General features: G+C 43.4%; 1 protein-coding gene across 3 annotated transcripts in view; it reads right to left on the bottom strand.

Moving 5' to 3' along the window:
• Nucleotides 1-5,967: 5,967 nt before the first annotated feature.
• p2ry13 (purinergic receptor P2Y13) overlaps nt 5,968-21,066 on the bottom strand; it is a 49,727-nt gene continuing 34,628 nt past the window's right edge. For all 3 annotated transcript variants that reach the window (XM_061973032.1, XM_061973033.1, XM_061973031.1), the window contains 3 exons: nt 18,069-18,273; nt 17,588-17,977; nt 5,968-7,538 (listed from right to left, as the gene is read on the bottom strand). In XM_061973032.1, coding sequence (XP_061829016.1) covers nt 7,110-7,538; nt 17,588-17,977; nt 18,069-18,248 — 999 coding nt within the window. In that variant the 5' untranslated portion in view covers nt 18,249-18,273 and the 3' untranslated portion in view covers nt 5,968-7,109. The remainder of the gene's footprint in view (nt 7,539-17,587; nt 17,978-18,068; nt 18,274-21,066) is intronic.

Here is a 21,066-nt window from a genome sequence, read left to right as displayed (position 1 = left end):
GAAACACACTTGCACTCGACTGCGCATTGAATCCCCTCAACAAATATTGAAAGTAAACAGGTTTTTGAAAGGAAAGTCATATTTTATCTGAGTCTGTAAATTAGTTTGCTTGTTGATGATTTCTGTTTGGTTTTGTATTGTTTAGTTATATTTATATGGTAATTATTATTATGTGACTGTAAATTGTTTGCTTGTTTTCTTATTGATGCTTTCATTTTTTTCTGTATTGTGTAGTTATAATTATATGCCTTTACTTGTACTTGTATTGAGTGTGTGGACCCCAGGAAGACTAGTGGGTTGTTGTGGCAACCAGCCAATGGGGATCCTTAATAAAAATCAAAAATCAGATCAACTCAACAGTGTACAAAACGGTTTATTTTTTGGCGCATTTAACATTCAATAAACCCGCTTCAGTAATTAAAACATACTGTATTTTAAGCGGTATTGTCAAAATTTTATTAATTGTATAAAACAAATGAAGCATGAAAAAATAAAATATTTGAACTCACAATTTGTAGAACCCATTCTACACCGTATAAGCCAGTGGTGCCCCTCGTAGTCGATAGTTGGTCGTAGTCGGTTGTTTCGTGTGAATGTCGCGGGCAAACCATTTCACCTCTGGGATAGCTTCCGGTGTCGGTCGACATGGTCTCACAAGATGTAGTTTCTCTTAAATATCCTTCTTGAAAATGGCCTTGCAAATATATATCTGCCACCTAATCAACATTTTGCTCTCCTTCTTTGTGAGTACCGGTGAGGTTTCTGTGGCATTCTATGGCTCCGGTGCCACCTACGGTTTTCGCAGCTTGTGATTGGATACTCACTTGGGACTCACGAGTGAGTATCCAATTACAGGACGTGTAAATGTCAGGGCCAGCTAGAAGGCCTTACTGACAACAACTCATGATCTGATTGGCTATGGCAATTGTCTATCAACTGTATGTGCCCGTTCACCTACAGTGCGCAGACGCCCGCATTGTTGATTCTGAAGCCCCCGGGCAGATTTAGTACAACGTGAATTCTGATTGGATACAAACTGTAACCTAAAAACAACAGCACTGGAAGGAGCATAATATGACATGAAGAGAATATGCACACTTTTAGATATTTAGGGAAAGTAAATTAAAAATTAATTGTATCTTTAATTACGATCATGATTTCTGGTTATGTTAGGCCAGCAGAGAAGGCCTTGCTGGCCCTAAAGGTATATTCCCCTGAAAAAAAGCATGATTTTGCCTAAAAATGTATTAAACAGTCCCGATTTTGTTTGCATTTTGCAATAAAACATGGCTCACTTATGCAGACACATGCATGTTTCACTAGCAAGCATCCAGGAACATGAATCTGTCAGGCACTTTGCCTGTTCTTTACCTCTGCGACTCCTTCCTGACCCCCAACTTGTGTCAGTGCACATGGTGCCAGGCAACAGTATCTAATGGAGTTGATTTAATTTCCATGAATGTCATTTTGAATTTCTCATAATTCACCGGTGGAGTTGTCAGACAATTTAATCGGAGGGTGACAAATGGCCTTTCTTCTGGCTGCAGACCGCGGTGAATAGCTCATTAATTTCCTGACCAGATATCAGCCTGTGCAGTACAGCCAATACAGCACGAGGTGGGGGAAGATCATATATCATTATTGCATTAATCATATCTGCATGCAGACAAGATTGTAAATCCGGTGAGAGGTAGCATTAATCCCTAGAAGTAGTTTGTAAATGTCCAGAAAATTGTTAATGTGTAGTGCTGCAAGGCTTAAAGAAAACGGCTCTGGAAGTTCTGGTAGGGTTTTCCCTGGCAGTACGGTTCTTTTTGTCAAGTGTCAATAAAATCCCCCGAACCCTGGTGTGCACTGAACAAGCGGACGGAGACTGTTTAAGAAACAGGTCTCGGTCTGCTTGCAACAGTGGCGGGTTGGTGATGATCTTTTCCGCCGTCCTCGCCACTCTCTGCAGAAACTTCCAGTCTGAGGCACTGCAGGCTCCAGTCCAGACAGAGATGCAGTTGGTCAGTAGGCTCTCTATAGTGCATACTTGCCAACCTTGAGACCTCCGATTTCGGGAGGTGGGGGGCGTGGTTAAGAGGGGAGGAGTATATTGACAGCTAGAATTCACCAAGTCAAGTATTAGAAAAGCGCTATACAAGTACAACCCATTTATCATTTATTTATATATATATATATATATATATATATATATATATATATATATATATATATATATATATATATATATATATATATATATATACATATATATATATATATATATATACATATATGTACATATATATATATATATATATATATATATATATATATATATATATATATATATATATATATATATATATCTGCATCCTGAAAATATGCAAACAAAACTGTGTTTAGATAATTGATACTTCAAACTTGTATAAATAAATATTAAGGAATATAACTTGGCTTCTGAGAGCTTCAAAATGTAATGAATAAAATGCTAAAGTTGTTGATAAACAAGCAATTATTTTAATAATTAAATATGGTCATTTTAAATGAATTATTATGATAATTTAAAATGAATTATTTCAAATATGTTTATTTTAATGTATAAATTCTATGGCTGGATGTAATAAGGAGTCAGGAAAAAATACAAATATAAAAACAATTAATTTTGATGTTTTTAGCAAAATAAAGTAAACATTTATTTAGTTTTTGTTTTTTTAAATGAATAAATATATTTATTTTTAGGTAAGATAAACATAATAATACAATTGATCTCTAGTCTGGATGATTTAGTTCTTGTCACCCTGTTGTCCTCCCATCGTGAAAAAAGGCTGTCCTCACTCAGGTCCGCATGGAGCTGGAGGGGGCGTGGCCTCCAGCTCCGGCTGAAAATCGGGAGACTTTCGGGAGAATATTTGTCCCGGGAGGTTTTCGGGCGAGGCGCTTAATTTCGGGAGTCTCCCGGAAAATTCGGGAGGGTTGGCAAGTATGCTATAGTGCTTCTGTAGAATGTGCTGAGAATGGGGGGAGGGAGCTATGCTCTTTTTTGACGCATGCGCTGCTGAGCTCTGTTTACAAGAGCTCCGGTGTGTAGGGATCAGATCATATTGTCAGTTATCTGCACCTCCCAGGAACTTGGTGCTGCTTACGATCTCCACTGCTGTGCCGTTGATGAAGAGTGGAGCGTGGCTGGACTGGTGCCTCCTGAAGTCAACGATGATCTCCTTGGTCTTGTCAACATTCAGGACCAGGTTGTTGGATCTGCACCAGTCAACCAGATGTTTCACCTCCTCCCTGTAGTCCATGTCGTTGTTGTCACGGATGAGGCCCACTACTGTGTCGTCTGCATACTTCACAATGTGGTTAGTAGCGGACCTGGCGCAGCAGTCATGGGTCATCAATGTGAACATTTTGTGTCAGCTAAAGCGACTTTTCTTTTTGCACCGGCTTATAAGCTTCCAATTTAGTGCTTATCCAGACTGAAATGACCAACTATGCAGTTTATACTAGATTAGCAAGCTTTGTGTTGTCGACTTTATTGGAAACAAAATATCGGTCATTTAAAAGTAGAAGGGGCAAGCATACTGAATGAGTCAGTAACCAAGTAAATTCAATATAAGTCAAGTAAATTATAGACCATGCAGTCTCCAACTTTAAATTGTTCTTTATTTACAACTCATTTACATTAGAGCAACAATCTATTATTGTTTGCCTGCGTTGTCTGCAGTGTGTGTGTTCATAAGTGCTGACTAAACATTGATAAAGTGCAGTTTCATTGAGAGTAGCAATCAAGATGTAGACCACTACACTTGTCAAACGTGTCCAGTGACTTGTCAAGACATCGTGTTCGTGTCCTAGCAGGAAAGCGCGGTCATTGTTGTGCAATGATGTAATGTCCTGTGTTGGCCATGTACAGTGGGTTCAGCCTTTACTATACTGCAGTGGTGGGCCGTCAGTTAAGTTAATTTTATTTTAATTTACTTTCCATAGATATATAAAAGTATATTCATCATATTCTCTTCATGAGTTGCTTGTTTTTACATTTGAGCTTTTATCCAATCAGAAGTCAGCTGGCTTGTTGCCAAAGCTTTATGATTTTAGCCGTAGCCTTCTGAATCAACAGTGTAAACGAACAGAACACATACAGTTGATAGACAGTTGCGATAGCCAATCAGATCACAAGTTGTTGACAGTAGTCAATCTAGGTAGCCTTATGTTAACGAGACTGATTGGATACTCATTTGTGTGCCAATCAGATCACAAGTTGTTGACAGTAGTCTATCTAGGTAGCCTGACGTTAACGAGACTGATTGGATACTCACTTGTCATTCCAAAGTGAGTATCCAATCACAAGTTGCAATTCACTGAAGCAGGAAGTGTTGCGCCGTCGACATACCGGGCTAGCAGAGAAATCACCGATATTGACTTTTTTAACCCACAAAGGAGGAGAACAAAACGATGATTAGGTGGCAGATATTTTTCAAGAAGGATATTTAAAGAGAAACTACATCTTGAGAGACAACGTCAGCCACCCCCGGAAGCCAGCTGAGCTGTTCTGGCGATGAAATGGGGAAATGCCCGCCGCTTCTGCTTGAATCAACCGACTACGAGCGGTACCACTGGCTTATACGGCGTCGCATGGGTCCTACAAATTGTGAGTTCAAATATTTTATTTCTTTATTTTTTCACATTTAATATTTTTTTATAATTTTAATTTTGACAGTACCGCAAGATGTTTTAGTTGCTGATGCGGGTTTTATTGATTTCATAAAATAACCCGTTTTGTACACAGTTCATGTGCTTCAATGAGCTGTGGGGCATAAATGTGTTTCTGTATAGTATTTCTCCAGCAATGGTCATGTGGTGACATCAATTATGGTATTTTGAAAGGTAAACATTGAAGTTGAACATCACTGGCCTAGGTGGGAAACGCACAGTCTGCCACTGCTATACTGTATATCTCATACTTGCCACCCCTCCCGGATTTTCCGGGAGACTCCCGAAATTCAGCGCCTCTCCCGAAAACTTCCCGGGACAAATTTTCTCCCGAAATTCAGGCGGACTCGGACCTGAGTCCGCTAACCCATAATATAAACAGCGTGCCTGCCCAATCACGTTATAACTATAGAATGATGGAGGGCGAGTTCTTGGTTTCTTATGTGGGTTTATTGTTAGGCAGTTTCATTAACGTCCTCCCAGCGCGGTAACAACACACAACAGCAGTCACGTTTTCGTCTACCGTAAACAGCAATGTTGTGACACTCTTAAACAGGACAATACTGCCCTCTAGTGCATTTGATGAAAGCACTTTTGTGCGTGCCACAGAGCAATGCATCATTAGAGAGGGTGTTCAGCATGGTTCGAAAAATAGTGACAATAGAACAAGGATGGACAATTCAAACCTTAACTGAACAATGAGTAGATGAGTGTTATGTGTGTGTATATGTGTAAATAAATGAACATTGAAATTCAAGTATTTATATAATATATATATATAATAAAATACATATATATTTATAGCTAGAATTCACTGAAAGTCAAGTATTTCTTATATATATATATATATATACATGAAATACTTGACTTGGTGAATTCTAGCTGTAAATATACTCCTCCCCTCTTAAACACGCCCCCTGCCCCCCACCTCCCGAAATCGGAGGTCTCAAGGTTGGCAAGTATGGTGTATCTTAGCAGATGTTCAACTACTGAACGTGCCATGCCGTTGGTTCATCAAGCTCACAATGCTCTCAATTTCCGGTGTTTTGACAAAGATGTGCATCTCCTCGCTACTGCGCATGCATATAAAACAGACGTTTGTTCTAATAGTGAAGATTTTACTTGGCAATGCATGAGCTATCTATTATTAAAGTATACAGAAATAGATTTTTGTCATATTCATATGAATATATCACAACCTAATAAATTGCAAAATGTGATCATTTAGATGGTTGTATGTACGAAGTGTAAAACATGTATATCAAAACACTAAATTAATACAGCTTTATTTACAGTAAATATTCCTATATAATCACTCTGGGAAATTCATGGCAACGATTCATTTAAAAGGGAAAGGGCACAAATTTGATGTAAACAAATTCAGTTCACAAAATTCAAACAAAATTAAATTGCATTAATTCAGTGTAAAAAAAAAGCTTTCATAATAAAGACACAAATTAACCTCCATAGTAAGATAGTCGGTGGTGTTGCAAATAGCGCTTTTAACATACTTTAATGAAATGGTTACTGAAATGTGAGAGGAAACGGAATCTTAGTGGAGATATAATCACAAGCTTGTAAATGCCCAAGAGCCATTAGCATGAATGCTGCCAAAGCAGCAGTTTTATCAGCAGTGCAAACAGCCCCTTTACAAATACCCTATTAAACTGGTTGCTAAATAAGAGGTGGACTCACTTTTGTGAGAGGAAACGGCATCCATAGTGGAGATATAATCACAAGCTTGTAAATGCCCAGGAGCCATTAGCATGAATGCTGCCAAAGCAGCAGTTTTATCAGCAGTGAAAACAGCTCCTTTACAAATACCCCATTGAAATTTTTGCTAAATAATAAGGGGTGGACTCACTTTTGTGAGGAAACATTCTTAGTGGACATATCACAAGCTTGTAAATGCCTAGGAGCCATTAGCATGAATGCTGCCAAAGCAGCAGTTTTATCAGCAGTGCAAACAGCCCCTTTACAAATACCCCATTAAAATGGTTGCTAAATAATAAGGGCTGGACTCACTTTTGTGAGAGCAAACGGCATCCATAGTGGAGATATAATCACAAGCTTGTAAATGCCCAGGAGCCATTAGCATGAATGCTGCCAAAGCAGCAGTTTTATCAGCCATGCAAACAGCTCCTTTACAAATACCCCATTTAAATGTTTGCTAAATAATAAGGGGTGGACTCTTTTTAGTGAGAGGAAACGACATCCTTAGTGGAGATATAATCACAAGCTTGTAAATGCACAGGAGCCATGGTTAGGATGCTGCCAAAACGACAGATATATCAGAAGTGGACAGCAATTCTCCAGCATTTCTAAAATCACCTTCCAAGTATCCTATATTTACCAAGCATTTTCTAACTTGGTAACAAATACAGTTTTAGCTTTTTACTGTATCAACGGTGTTACATCGACGTGCCAGTGTTTGTCATCTCCAGCTGTGTGGACGCGACCATGTGGGAGTTCTTCTGCCGACGGCTGACCGTAGCTGTGAGTCTTCTCCTAAAAACCTTACACAGGAACACGTAAATGAGCGGAACCAGACACACGTTAAAGGCCGATATCCACAGTGTGGTCTCTTTGGCGATGTACAGTGCATTCTTCTCCCAGCAGGTCATCATGTCGCGGGTCTGGGTCAGAGTGTAGGGTACACGTACAAAGTGATAGGGGGCAAAGCTGATGAAGAACACAACCACCACCACGAAGACTTTCCCTTTGGTTCTGCGACTGGCTGCTTTAGAGGTGCTTTTCGATGCTTTGTAAGAGTCATAAACCTTCTTGCTGATGAACGTGTAGCAGTACACCATCATGGTCAGCGTTCCCCAGAAGATGAACTGGAGGAAAACATAAGCAATATGGAATGATCACTGAGTGGGAAGCGCTTCTGTCTAATAGTCCATTTTTAAGTTGCTTTCCAAAAAAACATACATTTGACCACTATATCTTCTGGACTGTCAGTTAATACTTTATTCCCCACACTTTGAACTCTACACTTTTTGCACGTACACATTTTTTTCCGGGTTCACGAGCATCACACGGCGTTAATAAACTTCGCCTCGCCACATCTGACCTATGAAATTGCCGAACGGGTCACGGACAGTCATTCAGTCAGCCATTTAGGGCGTGATGGACTCACCCTCGTCATGGAGAAGAAACGGCGAAATGCACACAACACAGCACTAAAGCTTAAGACGATGTATCCAAAAAGAAGGAACAGCTGCTGCACTTAAAAAATATATCCGCCACTAATGGGCTCGGACCGCTGCCCGCCGAAAAAGAAAGCACAATAACCCGGATGCGACCCGCCTTGAGACAAAAGTGAAAGCTAAAACAAAACCGAGAAATTATCGGATGCAGAAACCCTTAGTCCCCTCGACGCAGACACTAACGAAGGCGGCCTCTGCACAGCAGCAGAAGAAAATCAAATGTCGCACCCAATGATTTCTCCGGTAGATTAGGTTAAATTTAAAAAAGAACCCAATCACCTGTGTAAATACTTCCATGTTTCAATGTGTACAGCTGCGGCTAATTGACTTGTGTCTCCAATAGATTAGATTACACTCGTACTCACTAGATTACACTTGTACTCACAGGTACAAAACCCAAAAGCAGTGAAGTTGGCACGTTGGGTAATTCGTAAATAAAAACAAAATATAATGATTTGCAAATCCTTTTCAACTTATATTCAATTGAATAGACTGCAAAGACAAGATATTTCATGTTCACACTGAGAAACTTCTTTTTTTTTTGCAAATAAATATCAACTTAGAATTTAATGGCAGCAACACATTGCAAAAACATTGGCACAGGGGCATTTTTACCACTGTGTTACATGGCCTTTCCTTTTAACAACACTCAGTTAACGTTTGCGAACTGAGGAGACCAATTTTGGAAGCTTTTTAGGTGGAATTATTTCCCATTCTTGATTGATGTACAGCTTAAGTTGTTCAACAGTCCGTTGTTGTATTTTAGGCTTCATATTGCACCACACATTTTCAATGGGAGACAGGTCTGGACTACAGGCAGGCCAGTCTAGTACCTGCACTCTTTTACTATGAAGCTACGCTTATGTAACACGTGGCTTGGCATTGTCTTGCTGAAATAAGCAGGGGCGTCCATGATTACGTTGCTTGGATGGCAACATATGTTGCTCCAAAACCTGTATGTACCTTTCAGCATTAATGGTGCCTTCACAGATGTGTAAGTTACCCATGCCTTGGGCACTAATACACCCCCATACCATCACACATGCTGCCTTTTGAATTTTGCACCTATAAGTTAAAGTTTAAGTACCAATGATTGTCACACACACACTAGGTGTGGCGAAACTATTCTCTGCATTTGACCCATCACCCTTGATCACCCCCTGGGAGGTGAGGGGAGCAGTGGGCAGCAGCGGTGGCCACAATCTGGATGGTTTATTTCCTCTTTTTTCCGGACGACACGACGTCCACAGTTTCCAAAAACAATTTGAATTGTGGACTCGTCAGACCAGAGGACACTTTTCCACTTTACATCAGTCCATCTTAGATGAGCTCGGGCCCAGCGAAGCCGGCGGCGTTTCTGGGTGTTGATAAATGGCTTTTGCTTTGCATAGTAGTTTTAACTTGCACTTACAGATGTAGCGACCAACTGTAGTTACTGACAGTGGTTTTCTGAAGTGTTCTTGAGCCCATGTGGTGAGATCCTTTACACACTGATGTTGCTTTTTGATGCAGTACCGCCCGAGGGATCCAAGGTCACGGGCATTCAATGTTACGTGCAGTGATTTCTCCAGATTCTCTGAACCTCTTGATTATATTACAGACCTTAGATGTTCCCTAAATTCCTTGCAATAGCTCGTTGAGAAATGTTGTTCCTAAACGGTTCAACAATTTGCTCACGCATTTGTTGACAAAGTGGTGACCCTCGCCCGATCCTTGTTTGTGAATGACTGAGCATTTCATGGAAGCTGCTTTTATACCCAATCACGGCACCCACCTGTTCCCAATTAGCCTGTTCACCTGTGGGATGTTCCAAATAAGTGTTTGATGAGCATTCCTCAACTTTCTCAGTCTTTTTTTGCCACTTGTGCCAGCTTTTTTGAAACATGTTGCCGGCATCAAATTCCAAATGAGCTAATATTTGCAAAAAACAACAAAGTTTTCCAGTTCAAACGTTAAATATCTTGTCTTTGCAGTCTATTCAACTGAATATAAGTTGAAAATGTTTTGCAAATCATTGTATTCTGTTTTTATTTACCATTTACACCAGTGGTCCCCAACCACCGGGCCGCGGCCCGGTACCGGTCCGTGGATCGATTGGTACCGGACCGCACAATAAATTAAAATGTTTTTATCAAATCAACATAAAAAAACACAAGATACACTTACAATTAGTGCACCAACCCAAAAAACCTCCCTCCCCCATTTATATTCATTCGCACAAAAGAGTTGTATTAATATTTCTGGTTACTACATTGTATATCAATATAGATCAATACAGTCTGCAGGGATACAGTCCGTAAGCACACATGATTGCATTTTTTTATGACAAAAAAATAAAAAAAATAAAAAATAAAGCTTTTTTTTTTTTTTTTTGTGTCCTGTCCAGCTTCTCAGGCAAATCATATAGTTGATGTAGATGCCCATGTCGGCTGTTCAGATTTACTTTACAAAAGAGAAGTGTAGGATACTTCTCTTGTTGCCTTATTTGTATTTGACTTTATTAAATGTATTTATATTATCATTTAGTGCAGCCGGGCCGGAGCAGGAGGGGATAGAAAGAGAAAAAAAAAGAAGACAGAGGGGGAAATTGTGGGGACAAGAGGGGGATTAGACGGAGAGACAAAAACAACAACAGCAAACAACAACAACAACAATATAGCAACATCAGCAAATATGACATGTACAAATATGATGGTAAAAGTAATAGCAAATAAGCAGTTAGCGAAAAATAAAAAATAATACAGAAATGACAATGAGCATTATTACACTACAAATGGATCAATACAAATACCAATAGAAATAGCGCTATTGATAATGAACAATACCAATAATTTACCTTTATTATCAACAATACAGTTGTTTAAATGCAACAATACATATACGTAATGATAACTTGAGATACGAAAGAATGCAGAAAAATGGAGGGGGAGAAAGAGAAGCAACCTACATTAACCTTGTAGATTGTTATAGTCACAATAGGTTAAGCTTTGTCCAATAGGTTAAGCTTTGTCAGTGTGCCATGTGTTACACCCAGTTTACCCTAGGGCAACAACGTTAATATATGTTTGATGAAACGTGATTATGTGCATGAGTGTAAGTATGCATATGTACTTGTATATGTACAGAATGTGTATATGTGTTTGTACAATGAATGTATATGTACAGAATGTGTATATGTGTTTGTACAATGAATGTATATGTACAGAATGTGTATATGTGTTTGTACAGTGAATGTATATGTACAGTATGTGTATGTGTATGTTTGTATATTGAATGTGCGTGTGGATGTACGAACATTAGGTAGGTAAATATGTACTGTATTTGTGTATGTATGTGGGAGCATAGGTACCTATGTACGTATGTGAGCATATGTGAATTTGCATGTACAATACATTCGACTCCCAGAGTGCGTGGGAGCCAGAGCACGGCCCCATCACCCCCGAGAGCCCAACCCACAAACAGGAGGCGTGGTGCCCAGGGAACCAGGGACCACCGCCCCCACGCAGCCAAGCCGGCCAGCGACAGGAACCCCAGAGCCCGGCCCACCGTACCGCCCACAAGGGCCAGCAGCAGGCCGCAGACAGACGCACCCGGCAGAGGACAGGGCACGAGAAAAGCAGGGGACAGCCAGACCCCAAGCCAGCGAGAGATCACACCCCACACGGGCAGAAAGGCGAGACGCCCCGCCCGAGGGACCCAGAGACTCCCCGCAACCGGACGGGAAGACCGCCCCCGCCCCACCGGCAACTGGGCCCCCACGAGCCCACCCCCCACCCCCGGAGAGCGCGGCGAGGCCAGCCCCCGGCCACCCCACCCAAATCGGCCGCCGCAGGACCACCCAGGCACAGGGCCACGGGAACCACCCACCCCACCCGCAGGGACCCCAACGATGGAGATGGAACAACCAGCAACCGCCCTGCCGAGCCCCCCCCCTGAGGGAGGGGAAATTAAAAAATAATATTAATAAAATATATTTAAAAAAAAAAAAAAAAAAATTAATTAATTAAAAAAAAGAATTAAAAGAAGATCACAGACATGCTGACAAACAAGGTCACTACCCCAGCAACTGGTCGACTCGCAGCACCTCGGAATACCTTGCAGCACCAAGCTACCACAATAGACGCAGGGACTAGGCCCAACAGGCCCCAACCAAGACGGGCACCCGGAAGGGATGGACAGCGGGACCCAGGAGCTCCAGACACGCAGTTCGGATGCAGTAGCCTGAGGCGTCGACCCCCGTCTGACAGGCAGGCCCAGAGCGTACCCCCAGAAATATACATACATACATACATATATACATACACATACACACATACATGTATACATACCCACACATACACATATATACATATACATACACATTAGAGATGCGCGGATAGGCAATTATTTCATCCGCAACCGCATCAGAAAGTCGTCAACCATCCGCAATCCACCCGATCTAACATTTGATCAGAACCGCATCCGCCCGCACCCGCCCGTTGTTATATATCTAATATAGACGATGCAAGGCATTAGTGAGGTTATAAAGCTTTTGCCTGTTAAAGAAAAGAGACTGATCCAATGCAGCATTCGCGTGCCACGCTGTCACGACCCAGACGCACACCAGTGCGCAATCATATGGGAGCCGCGCTGAGCGCACCTCCAAGCGCGTCTCGCTGCCGGCGACGGCCGGGTATATGGGCCCGACGCTCCAGCGCCATCCATTTTCAGGGCTAGTTGATTCGGCAGGTGGGTTGTTACACACTCCTTAGCGGGTTCCAACTTCCATGGCCACCGTCCTAGCTGCTGTCTATATCAACCAGGGTGAGCCCCACCCCTTTCGTGAGCGCACTGCGCGCGGAGTGACCCGTTACGCGCCCCCGGCAACAGGGGTGGCGGGCAGGTAAGCTGCGCGGGCGGAGCGCGCGGAGTGACCCCTGTTACGAGCCCCCGGCCACGGGGGTGGCGGGCAGGTAAGCTGCCTACCTGCTGCGCGTGACGCCGGCCGCGGCGAAAGCGGACGAGGCGGGGTGTCGGTGCGGTGGGCGCGGTGGTGACCCTGGACGTGCGTCGGGCCCTTCTCGCGGATCGCCTCAGCTACGGCTCCCGGTGGGGCCCTCTCGGGGGAAGGGGCCTCGGTCCCGGACCCCGGCGAGGCGTCGGGGGCCTTCTCCGCTCCGTAAAAGTGTCCATCTCTTTTTTTTTTTTCTTCTGTTGTGGCATATGCAGCAGGTGCCTGCTCGTTTTTCGTATGTGGGTAACAACATTTAACTATGTATATATATTTCCCAATTGGTTTAACTGCCACCCGCCTGAATCTATTTAAAATCTAATTTTTTTAAATTTCAATCGCCCGACCCGACCCGCTGATAAAATCTAATTTTTTTAAATTTCATCCGCCCGATTCGCGGATAATCCGCGGACTACGCGGTTGTGCCCGCAAACCGCGCATCTCTAATACACATATATATACATACATACATACACACACATATACATACATATACACAGTTCGTCAGCCCCGACAGCCATCACGCGCGCGCGCTGCCACCAGTCACAACATCAGCCACACCCTTGCACCAGACCCAGCAGCCACGGGCGCCCACACCACAAACAAATGGCAGCAGAAACAGCAGCCGCAATAACCCCAGACAGCCAGCACCAGCCAATCAAATCAAAGCGATAAAAAAAAAACTGCGACCAGCAACCACACGCCACCAGGACCACGGAGACCAGCCGGCGCCAGCCCGCCAGTCAGCCCGAACGCCAACACGCAAACAAGAGACACCAACACCCCCCCCCCAACCAAAAGGCCCCCCACCCCAACCCAAACCCGCACAAACACACCACCGCCCAAACAACCGAGACACAGCATCCAGACCAGACACGGGGGCTGCGCCGCCACCACATCAAGTCACCAACAGAGACCCCACAGCGCAAGGTCGGGCCACACGGGCACGGACCCCACCCAACAGGAAGTGAGACCCGCGCGACGCCACACACAAATAAATAATAAGATTTAAAAAAATATATATTTTTTTTTAAATAAAATAAAATAAAAATAAGTAAATAATAAAAATAAAAATAATAAATACATTAAAAATAAATAAAAAATATATAACAATAATAAATGAATAAAAGCCTGGCAGGCCACCAGACCGCAGTCCCCGCCGGCCGACGAGGCAATGAGGGGTGCGCCGAACCCCAATCCCCCCATGCATGTGTACAAGGCCCCCAGAGTGTCTACTGTGTAGTTAAAATTAGGAGGTCAGCCGTTACAGCCGACCTCCAGTCCCTATTGATGTGTGTACTGTAGCGTGAGTGAGATATGTATGCTTGTGGGAACTAATAATGCGATTAAAATTGGGGGACATCAAGGTCATGGTGGGTCCCAACCAAGCCAAGCCCCCCAAATCCTAAGCGTCTAATATGCAGCTAAGATTGAGGGATGGACGAGCAGGGGACAAGACAGGAGGACTGGAGCCCCATTGGAGGCATCCTCAACCCCCCGCCATGCCTCCCCGCAGGACAATCCCCAAAGTCCTATATATGTGTGACTGTGTGCGCTATAAGTAGGAGGAGTAGAGGGCCCGGACATCCCCCCAGTCCACGCGTTCGACAACCAGGAACTACGGCCAGGAGGCCGCCACCCCCCGCCACAGCCGGTGACCCACACCAGACCACTTTAACGTGACGCCACGCGAGCCCTCCCCCCGCCAAACAAAGCCAGCCCCCGCCCGCCCCAACCCAACCCTGCAGAGCCCATACCGGCAACCAAACGCAGAAAAACTGCACAGCCCCCACGCCCAATGCAAACACCGCATCCCGGCCATCCACACAGCAACGTGCCTATACGAGTCCCGGCCAGGGGAAGGAGCCCCCCAACGGGGGAAGAAGCCAATGCATCCCGTCCGCACGCCAGCCCCCAAACCAGCCGGCAAGCCAACGCCAGCCAGCCCCACAACCCCACAAGCGCACAGACACCAGCCACAGTCCCCCAACCACTCCAACCCAACACAGCGATGCCAACCGCTGGTATCACCGCAGCAACCATCACCACCACCGCCCGTCCGCAGTGCAAACACCCGCGGCCGCCGAAACCAAAACAAAAAAGCGACCGACCCCGTAAACCACAACAACGCACACCCCCGGCTACCACCGAGGCCACCAACCCACCTACCCCAACTCATCCACAGCCAGGCCAATTGAGCCACCGGACATCCACACCCATGCACACACCTACACATTCATATACACATACATACACACATATATACACACATACACATATACATACATATATGCATATACATATACATATACATACACACATATACACACGCATGCATATACATATACACATACACATCCACACATATATACACATTAATACACCCACACACATATACATAAGCCCACATTTACACAAACACATACATACACAACACAAAAAAAATAAATAAAATAAAATAAAAAATAAAAAAAATAGAAAGAAAAGAAAAAAATAAAATAAAAATAAACCCTTTAAATAAAATAAAATAAAAATAAACAAGAGGCCTGGTCGCCAACAGTGCCCAACGCCACCAAACCCCGCAGCCCTTCCCGCACGTCCAGGCCCCCCCCGCCCACCTGGCATCCCATCCGGCAAAAAGCCATAAGGGCCCAGCCCTGCGCCCACAGCCGGCATGCCACGGCACCTCAGCACCCGGCGCCGCGATCAGCAATGCACACCGGGGCAGCGACACATACATACAGGTAAAAGCCAGTAAATTAAAATATTTTGAAAAACTTGATTTATTTCAGTAATTGCATTCAAAAGGTGTAACTTGTACATTATATTTATTCATTGCACACAGACTGATGCATTCAAATGTTTATTTCATTTAATTTTGATGATTTGAAGTGGCAACAAATGAAAATCCAAAATTCCGTGTGTCACAAAATTAGAATATTACTTAAGGCTAATACAAAAAAGGGATTTTTAGAAATGTTGGCCAACTGAAAAGTATGAAAATGAAAAATATGAGCATGTACAATACTCAATACTTGGTTGGAGCTACTTTTGCCTCAATTACTGCGTTAATGCGGCGTGGCATGGAGTCGATGAGTTTCTGGCACTGCTCAGGTGTTATGAGAGCCCAGGTTGCTCTGATAGTGGCCTTCAACTCTTCTGCGTTTTTGGGTCTGGCATTCTGCATCTTCCTTTTCACAATACCCCACAGATTTTCTATGGGGCTAAGGTCAGGGGAGTTGGCGGGCCAATTTAGAACAGAAATACCATGGTCCGTAAACCAGGCACGGGTAGATTTTGCGCTGTGTGCAGGCGCCAAGTCCTGTTGGAACTTGAAATCTCCATCTCCATAGAGCAGGTCAGCAGCAGGAAGCATGAAGTGCTCTAAAACTTGCTGGTAGACGGCTGCGTTGACCCTGGATCTCAGGAAACAGAGTGGACCGACACCAGCAGATGACATGGCACCCCAAACCATCACCCAACCATGCAAATTTTGCATTTCCTTTGGAAATCGAGGTCCCAGAGTCTGGAGGAAGACAGGAGAGGCACAGGATCCACGTTGCCTGAAGTCTAGTGTAAAGTTTCCACCATCAGTGATGGTTTGGGGTGCCATGTCATCTGCTGGTGTCGGTCCACTCTGTTTCCTGAGATCCAGGGTCAACGCAGCAGTCTACCAGCAAGTTTTAGAGCACTTCATGCTTCCTGCTGCTGACCTGCTCTATGGAGATGGAGATTTCAAGTTCCAACAGGACTTGGCGCCTGCACACAGCGCAAAATCTACCCGTGCCTGGTTTACGGACCATGGTATTTCTGTTCTAAATTGGCCCGCCAACTCCCCTGACCTTAGCCCCATAGAAAATCTGTGGGGTATTGTGAAAAGGAAGATGCAGAATGCCAGACCCAAAAACGCAGAAGAGTTGAAGGCCACTATCAGAGCAACCTGGGCTCTCATAACACCTGAGCAGTGCCAGAAACTCATCGACTCCATGCCACGCCGCATTAACGCAGTAATTGAGGCAAAAGGAGCTCCAACCAAGTATTGAGTATTGTACATGCTCATATTTTTCATTTTCATACTTTTCAGTTGGCCAACATTTCTAAAAATCCCTTTTTTGTATTAGCCTTAAGCAATATTCTAATTTTGTGACACACGGAATTTTGGATTTTCATTTGTTGCCACTTCAAATCATCAAAATTAAATGAAATAAACATTTGAATGCATCAGTCTGTGTGCAATGAATAAATATAATGTACAAGTTACACCTTTTGAATGCAATTACTGAAATAAATCAAGTTTTTCAAAATATTCTAATTTACTGGCTTTTACCTGTATGTACCTACATACATACACACAGATTTCACCATACATATATACAAACGTACACACACCCACATACACGCGTACCCATATATAATTTAACAGAATAAGTTAAATATATTAAATTGATTAAAAAAAAAAAATATATATATATATATATATATATATATATATATATATACATATATATATATACACACATACATACACACACATACATATATATATACATATACATATATACACATACATATACATACATATATATATATATATATATAAAATAAAAAAAATAAAAAATAAAGCTTTCTGAAAATGTGGACCGCAGCGCTATTTACAGTAGTTGAATAGCCATGTTTTATTACATACCTGACAGAAGTAGTTGTATCCTTCATGCCAAGTCAGGCCCGCTTTACTCTTCATGGAGGTACACTTCACTTGTCCTCCATTGTAGCGTAGTGGCTGGTTGCTTAGAATCGAATTGGGGAGTGCTAGAGAACAGACAGTGACCCAGACAGCTGCGCTGATCACTTGACCAAGCCTGATCCGGTGCAAGACGTCTTTTCCAAAAGGTTGGACTATCTTCATGTATCGATCTAGGCTGATGAGGCCCAGGAAGATGATGCTGATGTACATAGTGATATAGAAAAGGACCGCAGAGTAACGGCAGTAGATGGCTCTTAGTTTCACCGATCCCACACCAGCATCGGTTATAATCTTCAAAGGGATTGTGAAAGTCATCAACAAGTTAGCCGCCACCTGTTGAGTTCAAATATCACATGTAAGCTGTCTGCAACAACTCCACACAGTTGTGTGTGGTGTAAAAAAAACAACAACAAAAGGAACTAACCACATTCTTTAAAAAGACCAAAAATGTTGACGTGTTTGGGATGTTGCAGAAGATCCAAGCAGCTACAGAGTTAAGTGCCAGTGCGACTAGAAAGATGATGCTGTAGAGGTAGGGGAACACCACTGAGGTCACGCTGGTATCCCTAATACACTTGGAGGCATTAGCTAGCGAACTGTACATCTTCAAGGCTTTTGTCCTGGGAAGGCTGAAAAGAAAAGAAGGGTTGTATGATGAGAATGGAACAGAGATGCCTCCTGCTGCAGTGAAGCCAATTGAAAACTGCTATGCTAGACTGGCCTGCCTGTAGTCCAGACCTGTCTCACATTAAAAATGTGTGGTACAATATGAAGTGTAAAATACGACAACAGAGACCCCGGACTGTTGAACAACTTAAGCTGTACATCAAGCAAGAATGGGATAGAATTCCACCTGAAAAGCTTAAAAAATGTGTCTCCTCAGTTCCCAAACGTTTATTGAGTGTTGTTAAGAGGAAAGGCCATGTAACACAGTGGTAAAAATGCCCCTGTGAGAACTTTTTTGCAATGTGTTGCTGCCATTAAATTCTAAGTTAATTATTATTTGCAAAAAAAAAAATACGTTTTTCAGTTCGAACATTAAACATCTTGTCTTTGCAGTCTATTCAATTGAATATAAGTTGAAAAAGATTTACAAATCATTGTATTCTGTTTTTATTTTACGATTTCCACAACGTGCCAACTTCACTGGCTTTGGGTTTTTTATGTTGCTTTGTAAAAATGACCTCCTAGGTCAGGGGTCGGCAACCCGCGGCTCCTGAGCCGCATGCGGCTCTTTGATCCCTCTGATGCGGCTCAGCTGCATACTTGCTGACCCTACCGATTTTTCCGGGAGACTTCCGAATTTCGGTGCCTCTCCCGGAAATCTCCCGGGGCAACCATTCTCCAATTATCACCCGGGCAAAAATATTGAGGGCGTGCCGTGATGGCTCTGTCTTTAACATTGTCGCGTCTGCGTGCCGGTACAGTCAGTCACATGTTGGATGCAACACGTAAGTGACTGCAACGCATACTTGTTCAACAGCCATACAGTTCACACTGAGGGTGGCCGTATAAAACAACTTTAAAACTGTTACTAATTTACGCCACACTGTGAACCCACACCAAACAAGAATGACAAACACATTTTGGGAGAACATCAGCACCGTAACACAACAGAACAAATACCCAGAATCCCTTACATCCCTAACTCTTCTGGGCTACATCATACACCCCCGCTACCACCAAACCCCGCCCACCTCAACCGACGCACGAGGGTGGGGGGGTTGATGTGTGTGTGTGTGGGGGTGGGGGCGGGGTGTAAAATGTAGCCCGGAAGAGTTAAGGATGCAAGGGATTCTGGGTATTTGTTCTGTTGTGTTTATGTTGTGTTACGGTGCGGATGTTCTCCCAAAATGTGTTTGTCGTTCTTGTTTGGTGTGGGTTTACAGTGTGGCGCATATTACTAACAGTGTTAAAGTTGTTTATACGGCCACCCTCAGTGTGAACTGTACGGCTGTTGACTAAGTATGACTTGCAGTCACTTTTGTGTGTCTGCAGAAGCCTCATACAACATGTAACTGCGCTGGCACGCTGTTTATACAGGTTGTAAAGGGCGCTAAAGACAGTGCCATCACGGCACGCTTATTGTTGTTAGGGTGAAAATCAGCAGACATACAATAGAATAGTTGCCATGAATTTCGGGAGTCTCCCGGAAAAATCGGGAGAGTTGGCAAGTATGACGCTGTCAGTGCGTGGTTTATACATAGCACAAAGCAAAAAAAACTTTGTATGCTGTGTTATTTCATTTTAAATTTCAAAAGAGTTTTGCGGCTCCCATTGTTTTCTTGAATTTGTGAAACGGGTCAAAAAGGCTCTTTGAGTGGTAAAGGTTGCCAACCCCTGGACTAGGTGATGAGACTGCTCACATCAGATGTTGATGTCAGAGGATTTATAGGAACTGCTTAGGGCAGACCTGGGCATTCTGAGGCCCGCGGGCCACATCCGGCCCTTTGTACGTCCCTGTCCGGCCCGCGTGAGGCCAATCATAAATTACAAAATAAATTTAAAAAAGTATCTACATCGAGTGTGCAGTACAACGGTGCTGTTTTTGTTTTGAAAAGCTTTATTTGTATTACTTCCGTGTGAACGTATGCACGTGTGTGAGTGAGTGAATGTGAACAGCGGCAATCACAAATTACAAAATAAATGTAAAAAAAAACATTTATGTCGTGCGTGCAATACAACTGTACCGCTTTTATTTTGAAAAGTGTTATTTATGGGCGTATGTCCGTGTGTAACCTGTGAGTGAAGGTGCACAGCGACAAGTGATGCCCGGTTATCCCCGAGACGCTGAAAAAAGAAAAGTTGATGACGAATGGCGTGTTTTCAACAAGACATGGACTGCCAAGTATTTCTTTATTAAAGATTAAAAATTAAAGGTAAAGCCGTGTGCTTAATTTGTGGTACACATGTTGCTGTGTTTAAGAATATAGTGTAACGACCTGCTGAAGTTGATGTTGTGTTCTTTAGTTGCGGAAATGAGGAGTGAGGATAGACGTGCGTGTGGAAGGAACGAGATAAGTTGAGCTGTGTTAGTATAGGTTGCTCAATGAAAGTTTAAAAAGAGCGTCAGACTTGGTGTGCACTTCTTCTGGATGCTACAATTGGTGTCAGAAGTAAAACTTTGGGCATACTGCCGCTGCTAGTGTGAGCATACTGCTACGTGCCACAATGTTTCCTGGCGACTTTGTCAAGATTGAACGGGAGGGAAAAACACTGAGTGGGGACTTAAGGTGCCGTGTCTGTGTGAATCCCGGACGTGAGGAGCTCGTCGCAAAGAGAGAGAGAGAGGGTGGAAGGAGAGAGGCAGCGTCTACAGGTGCAGCGCACGCTGCTTGGCATGGGAGAATTCCACCCTCAATGAAGACTCCCAGGTTTGATGGCAAGGCGAACTGGGAGGCATTTCATCCCACTTCAGACAC

The sequence above is a fragment of the Nerophis lumbriciformis genome, linkage group LG17 (genome assembly GCF_033978685.3).
Source record: "Nerophis lumbriciformis linkage group LG17, RoL_Nlum_v2.1, whole genome shotgun sequence".
Taxonomy (NCBI): domain Eukaryota; kingdom Metazoa; phylum Chordata; class Actinopteri; order Syngnathiformes; family Syngnathidae; genus Nerophis; species Nerophis lumbriciformis.
This window is presented reverse-complemented; position numbering and strand designations above follow the sequence as displayed.